Below are 13599 nucleotides of genomic sequence, written 5' to 3' on the forward strand. Positions count from 1 at the left end.
TCCCCCCTCACACTTGTACCAATCTCTCTAATGTGCCCCTCTCTGACCATTTCTACAACATAGCACTAGAAAGAACCCACATCATTGGCAGGAAACTATTAGCACTCCCACCCACACCACCTACACCCTGCATTTACCATTCTCTTCCTTCTCTCCCATCTCTAAAACCAAATTCCTTAAACTATTGACCAACAGCCATCTGTCCAGATCCCAGAGAGACCCATGTCCTCCTACCCTCCGCAAAGAAATCTTCACCTCAACCTGTGCAGGCAGCATCGCAAGATCCATCCTTAACTCCTTCCTCACCTCAGGCATCTTTCCAGAAGCATTCAAAACATCACACACCGAAACCCTTCCTTAAAAAACCCTCACTTGACCCCCTCCTTCCTGCCAACTACAGACCGATTTCTAACACCCGTTTCTTAGCTAAACTCAGTGACCGAACGGCCTACTCTCAGCTCTGCACTTTCACAGAAGCCAATCACCTTATCGACCGCCGCCAGTCCGGCTTCAGGCTCCTTCATGGAACTGAATCATCCCTAATCTCCATATGGGATGACCTAAAAAACACAGCAGACACACAAGGCTCTGCCACAATCATACTCCTCAACCTCTCAGCAGCCTTCGACACTATGGACTAGCATCCTCATTGACAGCTTAAATGAGAGCTTAAACATTCACTGATCTTTCTGTGGCTCTTTGTCAGGTTATATTTATGCTAAATTTGTCTCACCTGTGAGGCACCCTAGCATTTGTCGTTGGACTTGTGAATTATTTTTCTATGTTCCTGAGTGAGTGGGAACCTTTTTCCCCACTCACTCCTTCTTTTACTCTTTCCATGGAAACCATTTTTGTGACTCTCCATACTTGGTTTTGGGACTCATGCTTGCCTATAACATTTTAGGTGTCTTCATTTTATTATTGCCGCACACATCACTTTCTTTGTACCTTCTTACAGGCCCCCCCTGTCTCTCCTAAGATATGCCTGGCTGCTCTGCCACCTACCAGTACCTTGAGTGGTACAGGCCTATACTAAGAGTTGGAGTTTCTCTATTGCCCAAGGTAAAGTTTTATACAGTCTTACTTAGGTGGTCGTTCGTTATAAAAACTGTCCTAACATTCTTGATGCATCAGTACCCTCCATTCCTACCTGTAGTGTGTCCCCGACCAGCATTACATATCAGGCCCTCGTGTTGGCGATATTTGACTCCCCCATTACAATCTGCTAACGATTTGATAATACTGAATGATCTGTTTAAGCCCATACTAACCGCTCTCCTTCAAGTGACCTAGAGTTTAATTAGAGTATATTCCGAAACGTGCGTGTTTTGAGGCATCCCTGGCTAAGAGGTCCTGTGCTTTCCTAGCAGGAAATTAACAATACCTGATTAACATCAAGCACTTGTTTCCAGAGAGAACCAGTTTCTTCTGTCACAATCATAAGATCAGCCTTCATCTTTTAGAGTAGGAAAGAAAGAGGAGTGTTCATGAAGATTCTGATATGCTTCTGCTTCTGCACTCAAATGGTCACAGTAGCGCAGAGAAAATTACATACAAATACCCCAACATAAAGATACAAAATAATGCACCGTAGGTAAGACGAAATGAATGTTTCCCAGAATATAAAAGTGAGTGGGATTGTAGAGAATTAGCATATACTTTTATGACAGTTACATATAGCAAGTGCCTTGATTATTACCAGTGTATATGGATGTCACATGTATTTGTAGATTTCACAAATTCAACATGTTAAATTGCTAATATACTGCAAACATTCTCACCCGCCGCCTACTGGACGCCCACCAAAGAACAGGGAATAGGCAATTAAGAAAGACAGAAATACAAATACTTAAATGTGCACCTAGTATTGTTCTGAGAGTGCATAACACACCAATGTCACTTGCCTTTGGCTTGATGTGGAAGGACCTGTGCCCTCCTACTGCGATTTGTTTCTTCATTACACTGAACCGGTTCAATCTGCAGATCAAGAGGCCTGAACTGTGAACGCGCAAATTGAAGTCAACGTCATTGCAGGTAAATCTAAAAATGAGAAGAGAAAGTGTGAGTTCTTAATGACAAGGGCCCACCATAAATTATTCTTTCCCCTCACCCTCTCCTCTTTCCTCGGCCAAACAAACCTTCCATTTGTGTAGGTCCCACAGAGGACATAAGTCAGGAGAATTTGTCAGAAACAGATACCCCCATAGCTGCACAGATCCCCACAGTCCACACTCCTTCCTTGCAAGCACATTCCCATAAAACCAGTGGTCGAAGTGTACAAAAAGAAGTAGTGGAGTTATGTTCCCTGCTGGCCTGCACCCACTCCCCACAAACCCCATCACCTCGTCCCCTCCCACACACAGTACACCCCCCCCCCCAAACACTTGCACCTGCTGTTAAGGGAACGTTCAGTGCAGTGCACTGAAAGTGCAAGTTTCAACTTCTTCCTGAACTTTTATTTTAATACGAAAACATTCCGGAACGGTTTCTTTTTAAAATAAAAGTATAGGAGCTGTAAAGGGTAATTTTAAAAAGTACAGGAGCACCGCTCCCAACCGCTCCCGCTCACTTCGACCACTGCATAAAACAGATTTTTCGAATAGCTTACTTTGCAATATTCACTAGCAATTTAGTGATGACAGTGCAGCTAAAACAATGACAAGGCTAAAGCTTTGCACAATCACAGTAGGGTTCAATCTCAATGCACGCTGTGCAGTGCTGCCAATATGAGATTATGACTGCAAAGGAGCACACGTGTGCAGATCAAAGAAACAAAAAGAAGGCTAATGTGGACTTCCCACTACACACTTTTTGTGTAGTCTGTGAGTTTAAAAATTAGTGTAAATTGCCCGGAGTGGATCACTTATCTTTGTATTTATGTGCAAACAAGTCCCCTCTGAGTAATTTTCACCAATTGGAGTGCAGAGTATAAAAGCAAAGTGTAAAGTAACAGTGGAAGCATCTTTACACCTCTCTTTTTTGCACTCTGCAGTGCAAAATTATTAAATGCCCCTGCCATTTACGCATGACAGGCAGCCTTTACAAGGAATTCCTATGGAATCCGTCTGCTTTTTGTTGATTTAAGAAGCAGGTGGATTCTCTAGGAATTGAATGGTTTTACACCAGCATGAAAGTGTCATGCACGTGTAAAACCTAGTCGCATTTGAAGACAGAGGATGAACGGGAGGCATAACTCTTGTTCCGCCCTTGCCCTCTGCCTCCAAAAACAACGTAAATGCCCCAGAGTATGAAAGGAGGCATTGTTAAGATTAATTTCTAAACTATGGCCTAGTGGACAGAGTTTAGGAAGCCACCCCAGTTATAGGGAACAGGGGAAACTTCTGGGAGTTTAGCCAAACCAATCAAGGTAGCACAGTCCCAAGAACACACTGGGAAAATGAATAGAGCAGGTAATGTTATCACACAATACTACTAATATAAACTGCATGTACAGTCACAGTAAATTAGTGTAAAACATACAATTTACACCCCCACGCCCCGAACCCACGCTCAATACCTGAAAGTAAAGTTAAGTATTAGACAATTACAACAGTCCAGAAGGATAGGAACCCTAACTAGAAATGTCCAGCTCAAAAGTTCACAGTTTTCAAGTAGTTTTAGGAGTTGGGGAGAAACTTAGGGAAATGTTCTGTTGGATGCAAAGATTAGTCCAGAAGACTGTCCAAGGAGTTTATGGTGACTTATGGGAATGGCTGAAGACCCCCAAAGCTCCGGATGAAAACACAGAAACAGTGACGCTTCTGGTTAGGTAGCCCAAAATGGAGTTGTTCAGCCCACGGGTTGGCCCAGAGACACTTCTGAAGACTCCAAACTGCAGGACCACGAGAAGATGGTGTGAATGGTTGGTCCCACCAGTCAAAAGGGTGGAAGCACCAGCAAGAGTCTTCTGAGATCAGTAGCCGGACTGGGATCCACTGGTACAGCAGTAAGAAATGGTCGCCAGTCCTCTTCAGAACAGGTACTCGGGTCATCCTTCATCTGCACAGCTACAAAGGATACTTGGCTCCTCTTCAGATCAGTTGGAATGGTGGCAGGACCAAAACTCGGCCCAACCAAAAGAAGATCTTCCCTACACACAAACCCCAATAGTGGTCCAATCAGGGACCACTGAGGGTGAAACACATGCATACACTCCAGACATCCTGAAACCAGTATGTGGATTAGGATTAGCCAGTCCCAACCCACTTCCTGTGTTTCAACACACATGCCCCGCACTAGCCCACAAAAAGCACTGCTTTCCCGGGCAAATGCATGACCAAAAAAGAACATTCCTGGCCTGGCAGGGCAGGAAGAAGGCTGTTAGGAAAGATTCCTCTTTACTTCACCTTTCATTCCATTTCTATGGACCCCCAAACTTTGTGCTTTTATTTTTAAATATGGCTTGTTCTTTTTACAGTACAGTGAAGCCTTAAGCTTCACTACACTGGCATTTGCGCATCTGTTATGGGGAAACTGACACGTCCTTCAGGCTGTCAGTACTGCGAAACTTTGTTTCACATAGTCTAGTTACTTTGTTACTACTTTTAGTAACTTGTTATCACTTGTGGTAATTTTTTTATCATTGTACAATGCATTTTACAATGCAGTACAATGGGGTAAACTTTTTGTTTTGCCCTAGACTAACACCCAGATGATTTTTGGTTACTCTAGGTGTGCTAAATGGATGAGCTGGTGGCAGCAGTGACGTTTTACAATTTTTTGGTGCATTTCGTTATATCCTTACCATTTCTACCGTGTTTACCACGTTTGGCTACTAACTGTGGCTAGTTGTCAAACATGTCCGTGTCACGAGATTTTTCGCTTGTTCTTTGGCCATCTTGTCTTTTAGCCTTCTTCCTGGCCTGAGAAGCCAGGGAAATCCTTATATGGATTTCCAGTACCTGGGAAAGCAGAGTCATTTGGTGGCTACTGGAGGGATATGTGCATTTGGTGCCAGGAAGTGGGCTGGGACTGGCTGGTCAAAATCCACATACTGGTGCCAGTGGGTCTGGGTGAATGAATGAGTGTTGCTGCCAGTGGTCCAGATTGGACCACTGCTGGTGTGTGTGTGGGGGGCAGATCTGTCATTCGCTAGTGGGAGCTGCTGCTCTTAACTTTCCTTTTGAATAAGAAGAGGGCCATTGCACCCACTCTGGAGAGATCCTGGAAGAAACTGAAGGAGCAAGGACTTCTGTCTAGCTACAAGACTTGCAATGAAACCGTGGACCTGTTGGAAGAAGGCTTGGTAACCAACCTCTGCTACTGCCCTGGTAGAACCCTGTCCTGTGGAAGATCTCCAGCAGTCCTGCGAAGGAGCTGTGACCCTTGGAGTGGAGGGAACATCCACTCTCAATGCCAGCGTGGAGTCCTAGGAAGAAGAGCCTTTGGAAGTGCCCCAAGAACGCCCTGTGGCTGCCCAGCTCTGAGTTTGGGCTACCGTGCTGCAGACATCGCCATTCCGAGTTGAAGCCTGGAACTTGAGGGATCCTCAGCGTGTCCTATAAGACTTACCTCTGAGAATTTTCATGGTCCTGCCATCAAGGGGCCCTGAGATAGAAGGGAAGGTCTGACTGCAGCAAGTGAATCCCTTTGCGTCGCCATGCATCGGTGGCCGTCATTCAAAATTGCTTACTTGCGTCCACTGAGAGTCCTTCCACCAGCATCAGACACCGACCGGAGATCTGGTCGAACCTGCAACCCCTGGGGATCAAGGGCTTAGGCTGATGGTGGGAAAAGCAACCTCGGACCTTCTTCAACAGACCTGCCAAGTCTCATGAACAATCAGAGTACAGGGGGTAAGTTATAGCTCCCTAAACCCCCCTTTAAACGTTTGATAACTTTTATAAAATGTTTCTAACACTTTGGCTTTGTCATTGTTTGTTCACACAAGCACTCAGAAAGTTGTGAATACATGTGTTAGCTATTTTAACTCGTCCCCTGACACTTGGAACTGTTCACTGAACCCCAGAGACCATACCTTCATTTTTTCCAGCTTCACAAACTGTGTGGAAGCTTTGCTGAACATTTGGGCACAGGGCACAGACAACTTAGGGTTGGACTTCTGAAGTTAGGGTTTATTCTCTGTGGCCAAATAGTGCTAATACTAATCTGTACCTTTATTTTCAGGGGTTTGATATGTATTTTGCCCTACACCAGTAACTGTATATGTGTATCTAATTTTTAGTATTGTGTGATATTATTACCTGTTAGTAGTCATTTTTAACTGTATTATTTGGTCATATGTAAAGAAATATGTGTATACCTGTTTGCCTAAGTGTGTTCCTCGACTGCGTTGCTGGGTGTGCTCATTGTAGACCCCTTACAAGCTCACCATCTCTTGGGACCTAGCCTAGACCACTCGCCTTGCTACCTTGAACTGGTTTGGCTACAGCTCCACAGAGTTGTCCCTTTCACAATATAGGCTGGCATTCTATACATCTGTCCACCAAGCCAGAGTATAAACAATCAATCCTCACAAAGGCCATAGAACAAAAGGGCCAAAGAACAAGCAAAGAACCTTGTGGAAAGGCCATGTTAGGACACTAGCCACAGTTAGTAGCCCAACGCGGTAAACACGAGAAGGCTAACTAAAAATACAGTAAAATCTGTAAAAATGTAACTGTTGCCAGTAACCAAAAATCCTTTGAGTGTGAGTCTAGGTTGAGACAATATTATCCCCATTGCACTGCATTGGAAGATGCATTTGGGCAACATGGGCAACATGGAAATGTTACCCAAAACAGATAACATGTAAAAAGAAAAAGGGAAACATAGTTTTCCATTACTAACAGTCTGAAGGACTACTTAGTTTCCCCATAACAAGTGAGCAAAATGCCAGTGGAGTGAAGCTGAAGGCTTCACTTCACTATACAAGACATTGGGGTTCATCCAAAGTTTGCTGATATCCTGGCGGTAAATCCGCCAAACATACCTACCGTTATCAGTGCCTGATATCCCAGTATTACTGAGATATTCCAGGTGCCAGCAATGGCGGTCCTTCTCCATTCCATGGAGTCCCATAAGAATCTATGGAGGGGATTGCCGGAATTACTAGTACCGGTGATACTGGTGCTGCTAATACTGACTGTTTTTTTTTTTAACAGTGGGGGCCTGATTTATCTTCAGCTCTTGGCTGGAGGTACATCAGTAAACGCCCACCGGCAAACTTGTACTCTGCCGGTCTGGAAAAGCGCTAGTATATGGAAATACCAGCACTTTTTTCACGGACTGGCACAGTCAGAATGAGGCCCATTGTGCAAAAGCAGAATGTGTGGGGGTCCATACAATAAGGAGAAACAGTTGCTCCAAGGGAAAACTTTCCAAACAGGCATTAAGACAGGCGTAATACCTTTAAGCCATTCTTTCATGCCTTTCTTTACATTCAGAGGACTTAAAAAAAGAGCTCCAATATCAGTGGGTAGTATTACCAACGAGCACAGCCAAATGTTCAATTATGAAAAGGAGAACCCTTCAAATCCACTTCTGTTATGTTGCCATATTTTATCATTTGCTGTAAAGTGCTGAGTAACTGTACCTCGCTGGATAACTCACAAAATTAACTCTCACAAAGCCAGCTCACAGAGGTGAGGTCTATAATGTTGCTGTGTCTTATGGCTGAATGGTTGGATGGACAGCACTGAATGCAGGTGATTCCCTTGATAATCAATAAAAAACATTTTGCTGCCTAAAGTGTTACCAGATCATCTGTGACATAAATCTGCAACGATAGCTTGAGAGGTTTGCAATCCAGCAGACATGTGTGTGCAGTCCGAAGACAACAGGTTTCTGTGACATTGGGTTCCATTCCATTCCCAGGAAGGGGGTGGTACCTGAGAAAGTTGCACAGCAGCTTTCATTTAAAAAATATGCTGGCCACTTACTCAGACACTCTTCCCATCTGGATTTTCCCTTCTGCATGCTCCTCAATCTAACCATCAGTCTTTTTATCTGAGTAATAACACTGAACTTGTATGAGAGGGGAAGGAGGTGGTGTTATGTATGAAATGGAGTTATGGACTCACAGGGCCTCATTACATGGTATGCTATTAGCGCCATGGTTGCCGGCAGTATTTTACTGTGTCCACTTTGGTGGATGGCGGAATTACCACCCTACTCCAAGGTGAGCAGGGGCGGTAATTCCCCATTCACCAAGGCACTTCCCCATTCCCATTTTTGCCCCCATAGGGCTCAATGGGAATGGGGAAGGAGCTAATTACGGTACCGCAAATTGCGGTACCGTAATTAGCACCAAGGTCCCTTTGCAGGCCCGTTCCTTAACGGCTGGTAAAACCAGCCGTTGAGATCGGGTCCCGCAAAGGAACCTTGTAGTAAGGCGGTAAGGGTTTACCGGTACCGGTGCCCTTAACGGTACCGGTAAACCCTTACCGCATTCCGTGTAATGAGGCCCACAGTGTGGTAGACACTGCAGTGAGTAATGTTAGGACAGTTTTTATGAAATCCAAGTAAGGGCTTCATAAAACCCTACCTCTGAGACAGTACATAAGCTCCACTCTTAGTATATGGCTGTACCACCCTAGAATGTTTTCGTAGCATGGAGAGAGCAGCCAGGCGTATCTTAGGAGGGAGAGATGGCTGTAGCTTGGTACAAAGAAATTGTAGCATACATATGGTCCAAAGAAACACTATATCACAGTGTATTGTAAAAATAAAGGGTTTATTTAAATACAAATAGGCCAAGATAAATCTTGGTTAAGTAAGTACTACAACATCATATAAACACAATCATAAAAACCAACTCAATACCTATGGTATGCAAACTAAGGTATTACCTTATTTAGAGGAGCAAGAAGCAAGTCAAGGTGAGTCAAACCTAAGGGTATACAATCATGATAGTAATGCAGTGACACTCAGTTATGAAATCACATAATAAACCAACCCTGTTACAAGTATACTCCTTGCAACATTACTTTTCAGAACTTAGTTCAGAGCTAGTACATCAATTTGCATACTTTTTGGAGGGGCCTCAAGCTACTCAATGATAAGTGTGAACACTACTATGTTTGAATGCACTAACCAAATAAGGGAAAGCAAAAGCCTATTACACTTTAAGAAGAACACAATGTATGTCAAGTTAAGTAATTGACCTGTTGGCACATAACTATCCACTACCTAATAGCTAGTTATACCAAGTTTACTTTTTAGAAGTGTATATTTAAGCAATATGACCCGAGCGTCGGTAATGCCCCCGCCATAACGGTCATATTGCTAGTAGTACCCCGGCCCGCATTATATGTGTGACCGGGGCACTAAAAGCATTTTTTTCTGTCCCGAAAAGCCGCAGCGTTTCGGGACAGAAAAAGAAAAAAAGAAAAACGACCAAGAAAATCGCCGCCGGGAAAGGGAAAACAGGAATCTGTTTTCTCTTTCCATGGCGGCCTTCGGGAGCGTTGGTGCTGGGAACACAAGTGTTCCCAGCACGTCCGCTACCAAAAAAAAAAAAAGCAGAAGATAAGTGGGGTTGGGAGGGCGGGGAAGGGGAAAAAAAAAATAAAAAACTTACCTTGCCAGCGGATGATGGAAGCCTCCAGCTGTGTGGAGGCGCGGAGTCTCCACACTGCTGGGGGCTGCCATCGTCCCCCACCAGGGATGCAGGAGCAAGAAGGTAAGTGGGGTGGGGTGGGGTAGGGAGGAGGGAGGGAATGTAAAAAAAAAGCGTACCCGAGTCCCCAGCGGGGAGCGGAGGCAACCTCTCAGCCGTGGGGAGGTTCGGAGCGGGGATGGCCCCGCTTCAAGCCTCCTCATTGGCTGAGGGGCTGCCACGCCCCCCCCCCCGGCGAGGACAAGGCAGCTGGAGTCCCGGCCGAGAATCGAATGATTCTCGGCCGGGTAAGGACACGGCGAGAGCCAATCAGAATGCGTGTTGCATTCTGCTTGACTCTCGCCGGGTACTAATTTAGTTTCTAAGTTGAGTAAGAACTTTATTGAAACTATTTTAGAATAGCAGCAACGCAATTCAGGGAAGAGCAAACCAGGGTTACAGGTTTAGAGGAGCAGCAGCTAATCAAGGTGAGTAAGACCTGTATACTTTTAAGCGGGGCTAGCAGCAACTCAAAGACAAGTATTAACTTCCAAACTGATTTAGATCTGTATAAAGCAGACCTGGAAAGCAAAACCCTCTATTACACTTTAAGAATGACAAAATGTCATTCAAGGCAGGTAAACCCAATTGGTAAGCTTTTACACTTATTCATTTAAGCAACGAGAACACAGTACCAATACTTATTATTTTTCAGAAGGGGGAACCACCATTCAAAGCAACCTATGTACTTTTTAGAGGCGCAAAATGCAACTCAAAGTTAAGCATAAACTTAATGACACTTTTTAACGTTTTCTTTCACAGAAATACAGTTACCACACTAACTTCTTTAGCAAGTAAGTACTTTTACACTTTGTTAGGTGAGGACTCACCTTTGTACATACTCTTAAATTTCAAGAGTTGATGTCATGCAAGGCATGTCACTGTGTACATAGTTATGTGCATCTTAGGTCAGCCAACATGGCTATGATCAGAAGAACAGTTGTAGATGTTTGTTAGTGAAGGAGAGAGATTGGATTAAGGTGAAGCTACCACCTTAAGTGCGGAAGGGGTCTTCTGTTTACTCAGAGCCCAAATTAGTGGTGAAAGATTTGGGGTCATCGGTACTAGTGAAAGGAGGAGTGGTGTGGAATAAAGAGAGGTGGCGGTTGTCAAGAATGGTGTGGTATGGAAGGGTGATAGGGGGGCCAATGAAGTGTAGTAAAATGTATCCCATTTCATGTTTTTTCTTTCAACACTGTTTTGTGTCACCACTTGTCGATTTTGTTTTGGAAAGAAGGGAGGTGTTAGGTGAGGACTCACCTTTGTACATATTCTTAATTGTCAAGAGCTGATGTCATGCAAGGTATGTCACTGTGTACATAGTTAGCTATGTGAATTTTAGGCCCCTTACTGTACATAGTTATTGGTTGTTCATGGAACCTTCTGTTCTCCTGACTACTGTATCCAGGCACATTTGTTATGGTTCACGCTGTGGAATAGGAATACGGTTGGGGGGGGGGGAGTTCCAGGAGAGTCAGATGACTGCTGGCTTCCTAGCTGGGGGTTGTCTTGCCTGAGACTTAATAAACCTGTTGCCGAAAAGTTACTCATGTGTGTTCACTGAGCCATCCTCAACACACTTGTTACACTTTCAAGACAGACTCTTATAAAGTCCTTCCATAGTCTATAGCATGAGTTTTCGTGGTCTAGATGCCAAGTGTAGGCAGGTCAGAATAGGGTTCTGTCGCAGGGAAGTCAGAGTTCCAAAGGAGATCTTCTTTAACAAGTAGGCATTAACTTCAGAGTTATTTTAAAGTGTTCAGGGACTTCACAGAAGGCTCCCAAATGTGTTCCAGCATTAGGTCTGGGCAAGTGGTATGGGCAAACTCCCAACCACACAAATCACCCTATCAGCCTCTCGGGATGTACTCCAGACTTAAGGTAAGTATTACCCAATCCTGCACAGTACCTTGGGAGAAAAGAAGAGCTTCTGGGTGGATTCCTTCAGGATGCAGCAGCATAGGAACCGGTCCCTGGATTCTTGGTCTGGAGATGAAAGAACTGGGCACTGGATGGGAACTTGCAGCGGCAGTCATCAGAGGATGCTTCCAGCAAAGGACTCTTCATTCATTGTTGCTGCTCTGTGGATTTGGTGCCTTTTTACAGCTGCCAGATGAAGAACGAATATCGCTGGTCGAATACTCTTCAGTCTTTCACTATGGTGAGGGAACTTCAGGGATGCACCAAAGTTTCAGCGAGGTTCGAACTTTGGAAGATCATGTACTGCACTCAGACTTGAGGTCCCACGGTATTGCAGCCCAGCAGGGTTGCAGCACATTGTGGGATGGCATCAAATGCAGGTCTTTTTGAGACTAGTGGGTCTCACCAGCCTCTTGGCAGGAGTCGCTGTTTTCAGGACCCTCGGGTTGATTGGAGGGAAGGATTGCATCAGGCTCTAGTTACACCGCAGGCTCTCCGGTCGCTGGAAATCGCTACAGATGTTTTTTTCTTCATCTTCCTTTCTGCTCCAGTGGTTGGCTTGTCTGCAGCTTCCAGGATTGGAGTACTTATCAGGAATTACACCACAACTTCTGCAAACTCTCCCTGCAGTATACAGAAATGGGTGGTATGGCTGTTCTACCAGGACAGCCAGCCCCCCATTGGGACTTGGTTCCTTTCAGGCCAGGTGAAAGACAATGGACTACAGAGATTTGGACTCCTCCCTCGCTTTCTGCCTTCTCAGACACTCTGGAGCCGTTGGAGGGAATACAACGGATTCCCGACAAAGACAAAACTTAAAACCGAGATCGTTCCCACATAGAATGGCAGGGGAAGACCTCAGCAACAACAAGCAAAGGTGAAAAGGCAAAAAAAGGAGGATCCCACCATTCTAGCAGAAGGGTGGCCGTTCTGTGCATTACTGAGGTTGATTTAATAGCCTGCGAGTAATAAAACTAAAAAGTCACTAAGGTAAAACCACTGCCACCAGTAATTCAAGTAAACTTGTAATTGTAACAAATATGTTACCAGGTAAGTAAGAAAGGGGATACCTTGTATCCGCACCGCACTCTACATAAGGTGGGGTGTGCTGGCTCACTAAAATCAATTTAACAGAGGTGTGAATCCCACTTTACATCTTGGGTACAGTAGTTCACCCAAGAAATAATAAGAGAATTAAAAGGAAAACACTGCATTTAAAATGCTTTGTGCTACCATAGTACATTGCAGTCAGTCCAAAGTTATAGGAAACTATAACTCCAATCACACACTATGGTGATAAGTAAAAAGGGCATCCATAAAAAGAGTAAAAGACTAGGCAAGAGGGGAAAAAGATTCCCACTCACTTAGGGACAAGGTAAAATAATTTCCAGGTCCAAGCAAAAGGTTCTGCGTTTGACACAGGATCAGGAAGATTTATCATAAAGATGAAAATCTGATCTAATAAGTAATATTTCCTTTCGCCTATGGAAAAAGGAAAGGCCTGCCAAAGGCAACTACACAAAGGACTCAGACCTGATGCAAACAACAGAGTAAAAGCCCAGAAACTAACCAACAAGAAAAGGTGGAAAAAGAAGACAGGGGCCATTTTGTGAATATGGTCACCCTGTAGTGCAGCGCTGCAGCTGAGGTATCAGCCTGCAGATACATGACTCTAAGTAGTAAATGATAAACTACTGCAACCAGACATTCAAGTGAGGTAGTGTAACAAAATGTTACATGAGGAATGGGTTAAAGGAATTACTATTAGGTAAGAATTGGTGCAGTCACACTGTGTGAGACTACATAAGACTTATCTGCTTGCTATTAGGTAAACCATATTTTGGTATAGGTCTAGTTGGTAGTATGACTGAGCAGCCAGGTCTATCTCAAGAGGGGTAATTGTGAGCTGTAGAGCTGTTTAAATGAAATTCGTAAATACAAGTAGTCAAGTAACACACTCAAGGTTTCAGTTATAAATAGTTATGTATTTATTTAACATCAGTTTTAATTCTTTAAAAGGGCAAATGATTGTAACAGTCTGAGTACACTTTGAAATTACTTTTCAGAATCAATAAAGCCAG

At 44.2% G+C, this 13599-nt stretch overlaps 1 protein-coding gene across 2 annotated transcripts in view; it reads right to left on the minus strand.

Moving 5' to 3' along the window:
- GREB1 (growth regulating estrogen receptor binding 1) overlaps positions 1-13599 on the minus strand; it is a 627979-nt gene that overhangs the window by 34270 nt on the left and 580110 nt on the right. For both annotated transcript variants that reach the window (XM_069605957.1, XM_069605956.1), the window contains exon 30: positions 1905-2040. In XM_069605957.1, the coding sequence (XP_069462058.1) occupies positions 1905-2040 (136 nt within the window). The remainder of the gene's footprint in view (positions 1-1904; positions 2041-13599) is intronic.

Source organism: Ambystoma mexicanum, chromosome 4p (assembly GCF_040938575.1).
Source record: "Ambystoma mexicanum isolate Mex_15411 chromosome 4p, UKY_AmexF1_1, whole genome shotgun sequence".
Taxonomy (NCBI): Eukaryota; Metazoa; Chordata; class Amphibia; order Caudata; family Ambystomatidae; genus Ambystoma; species Ambystoma mexicanum.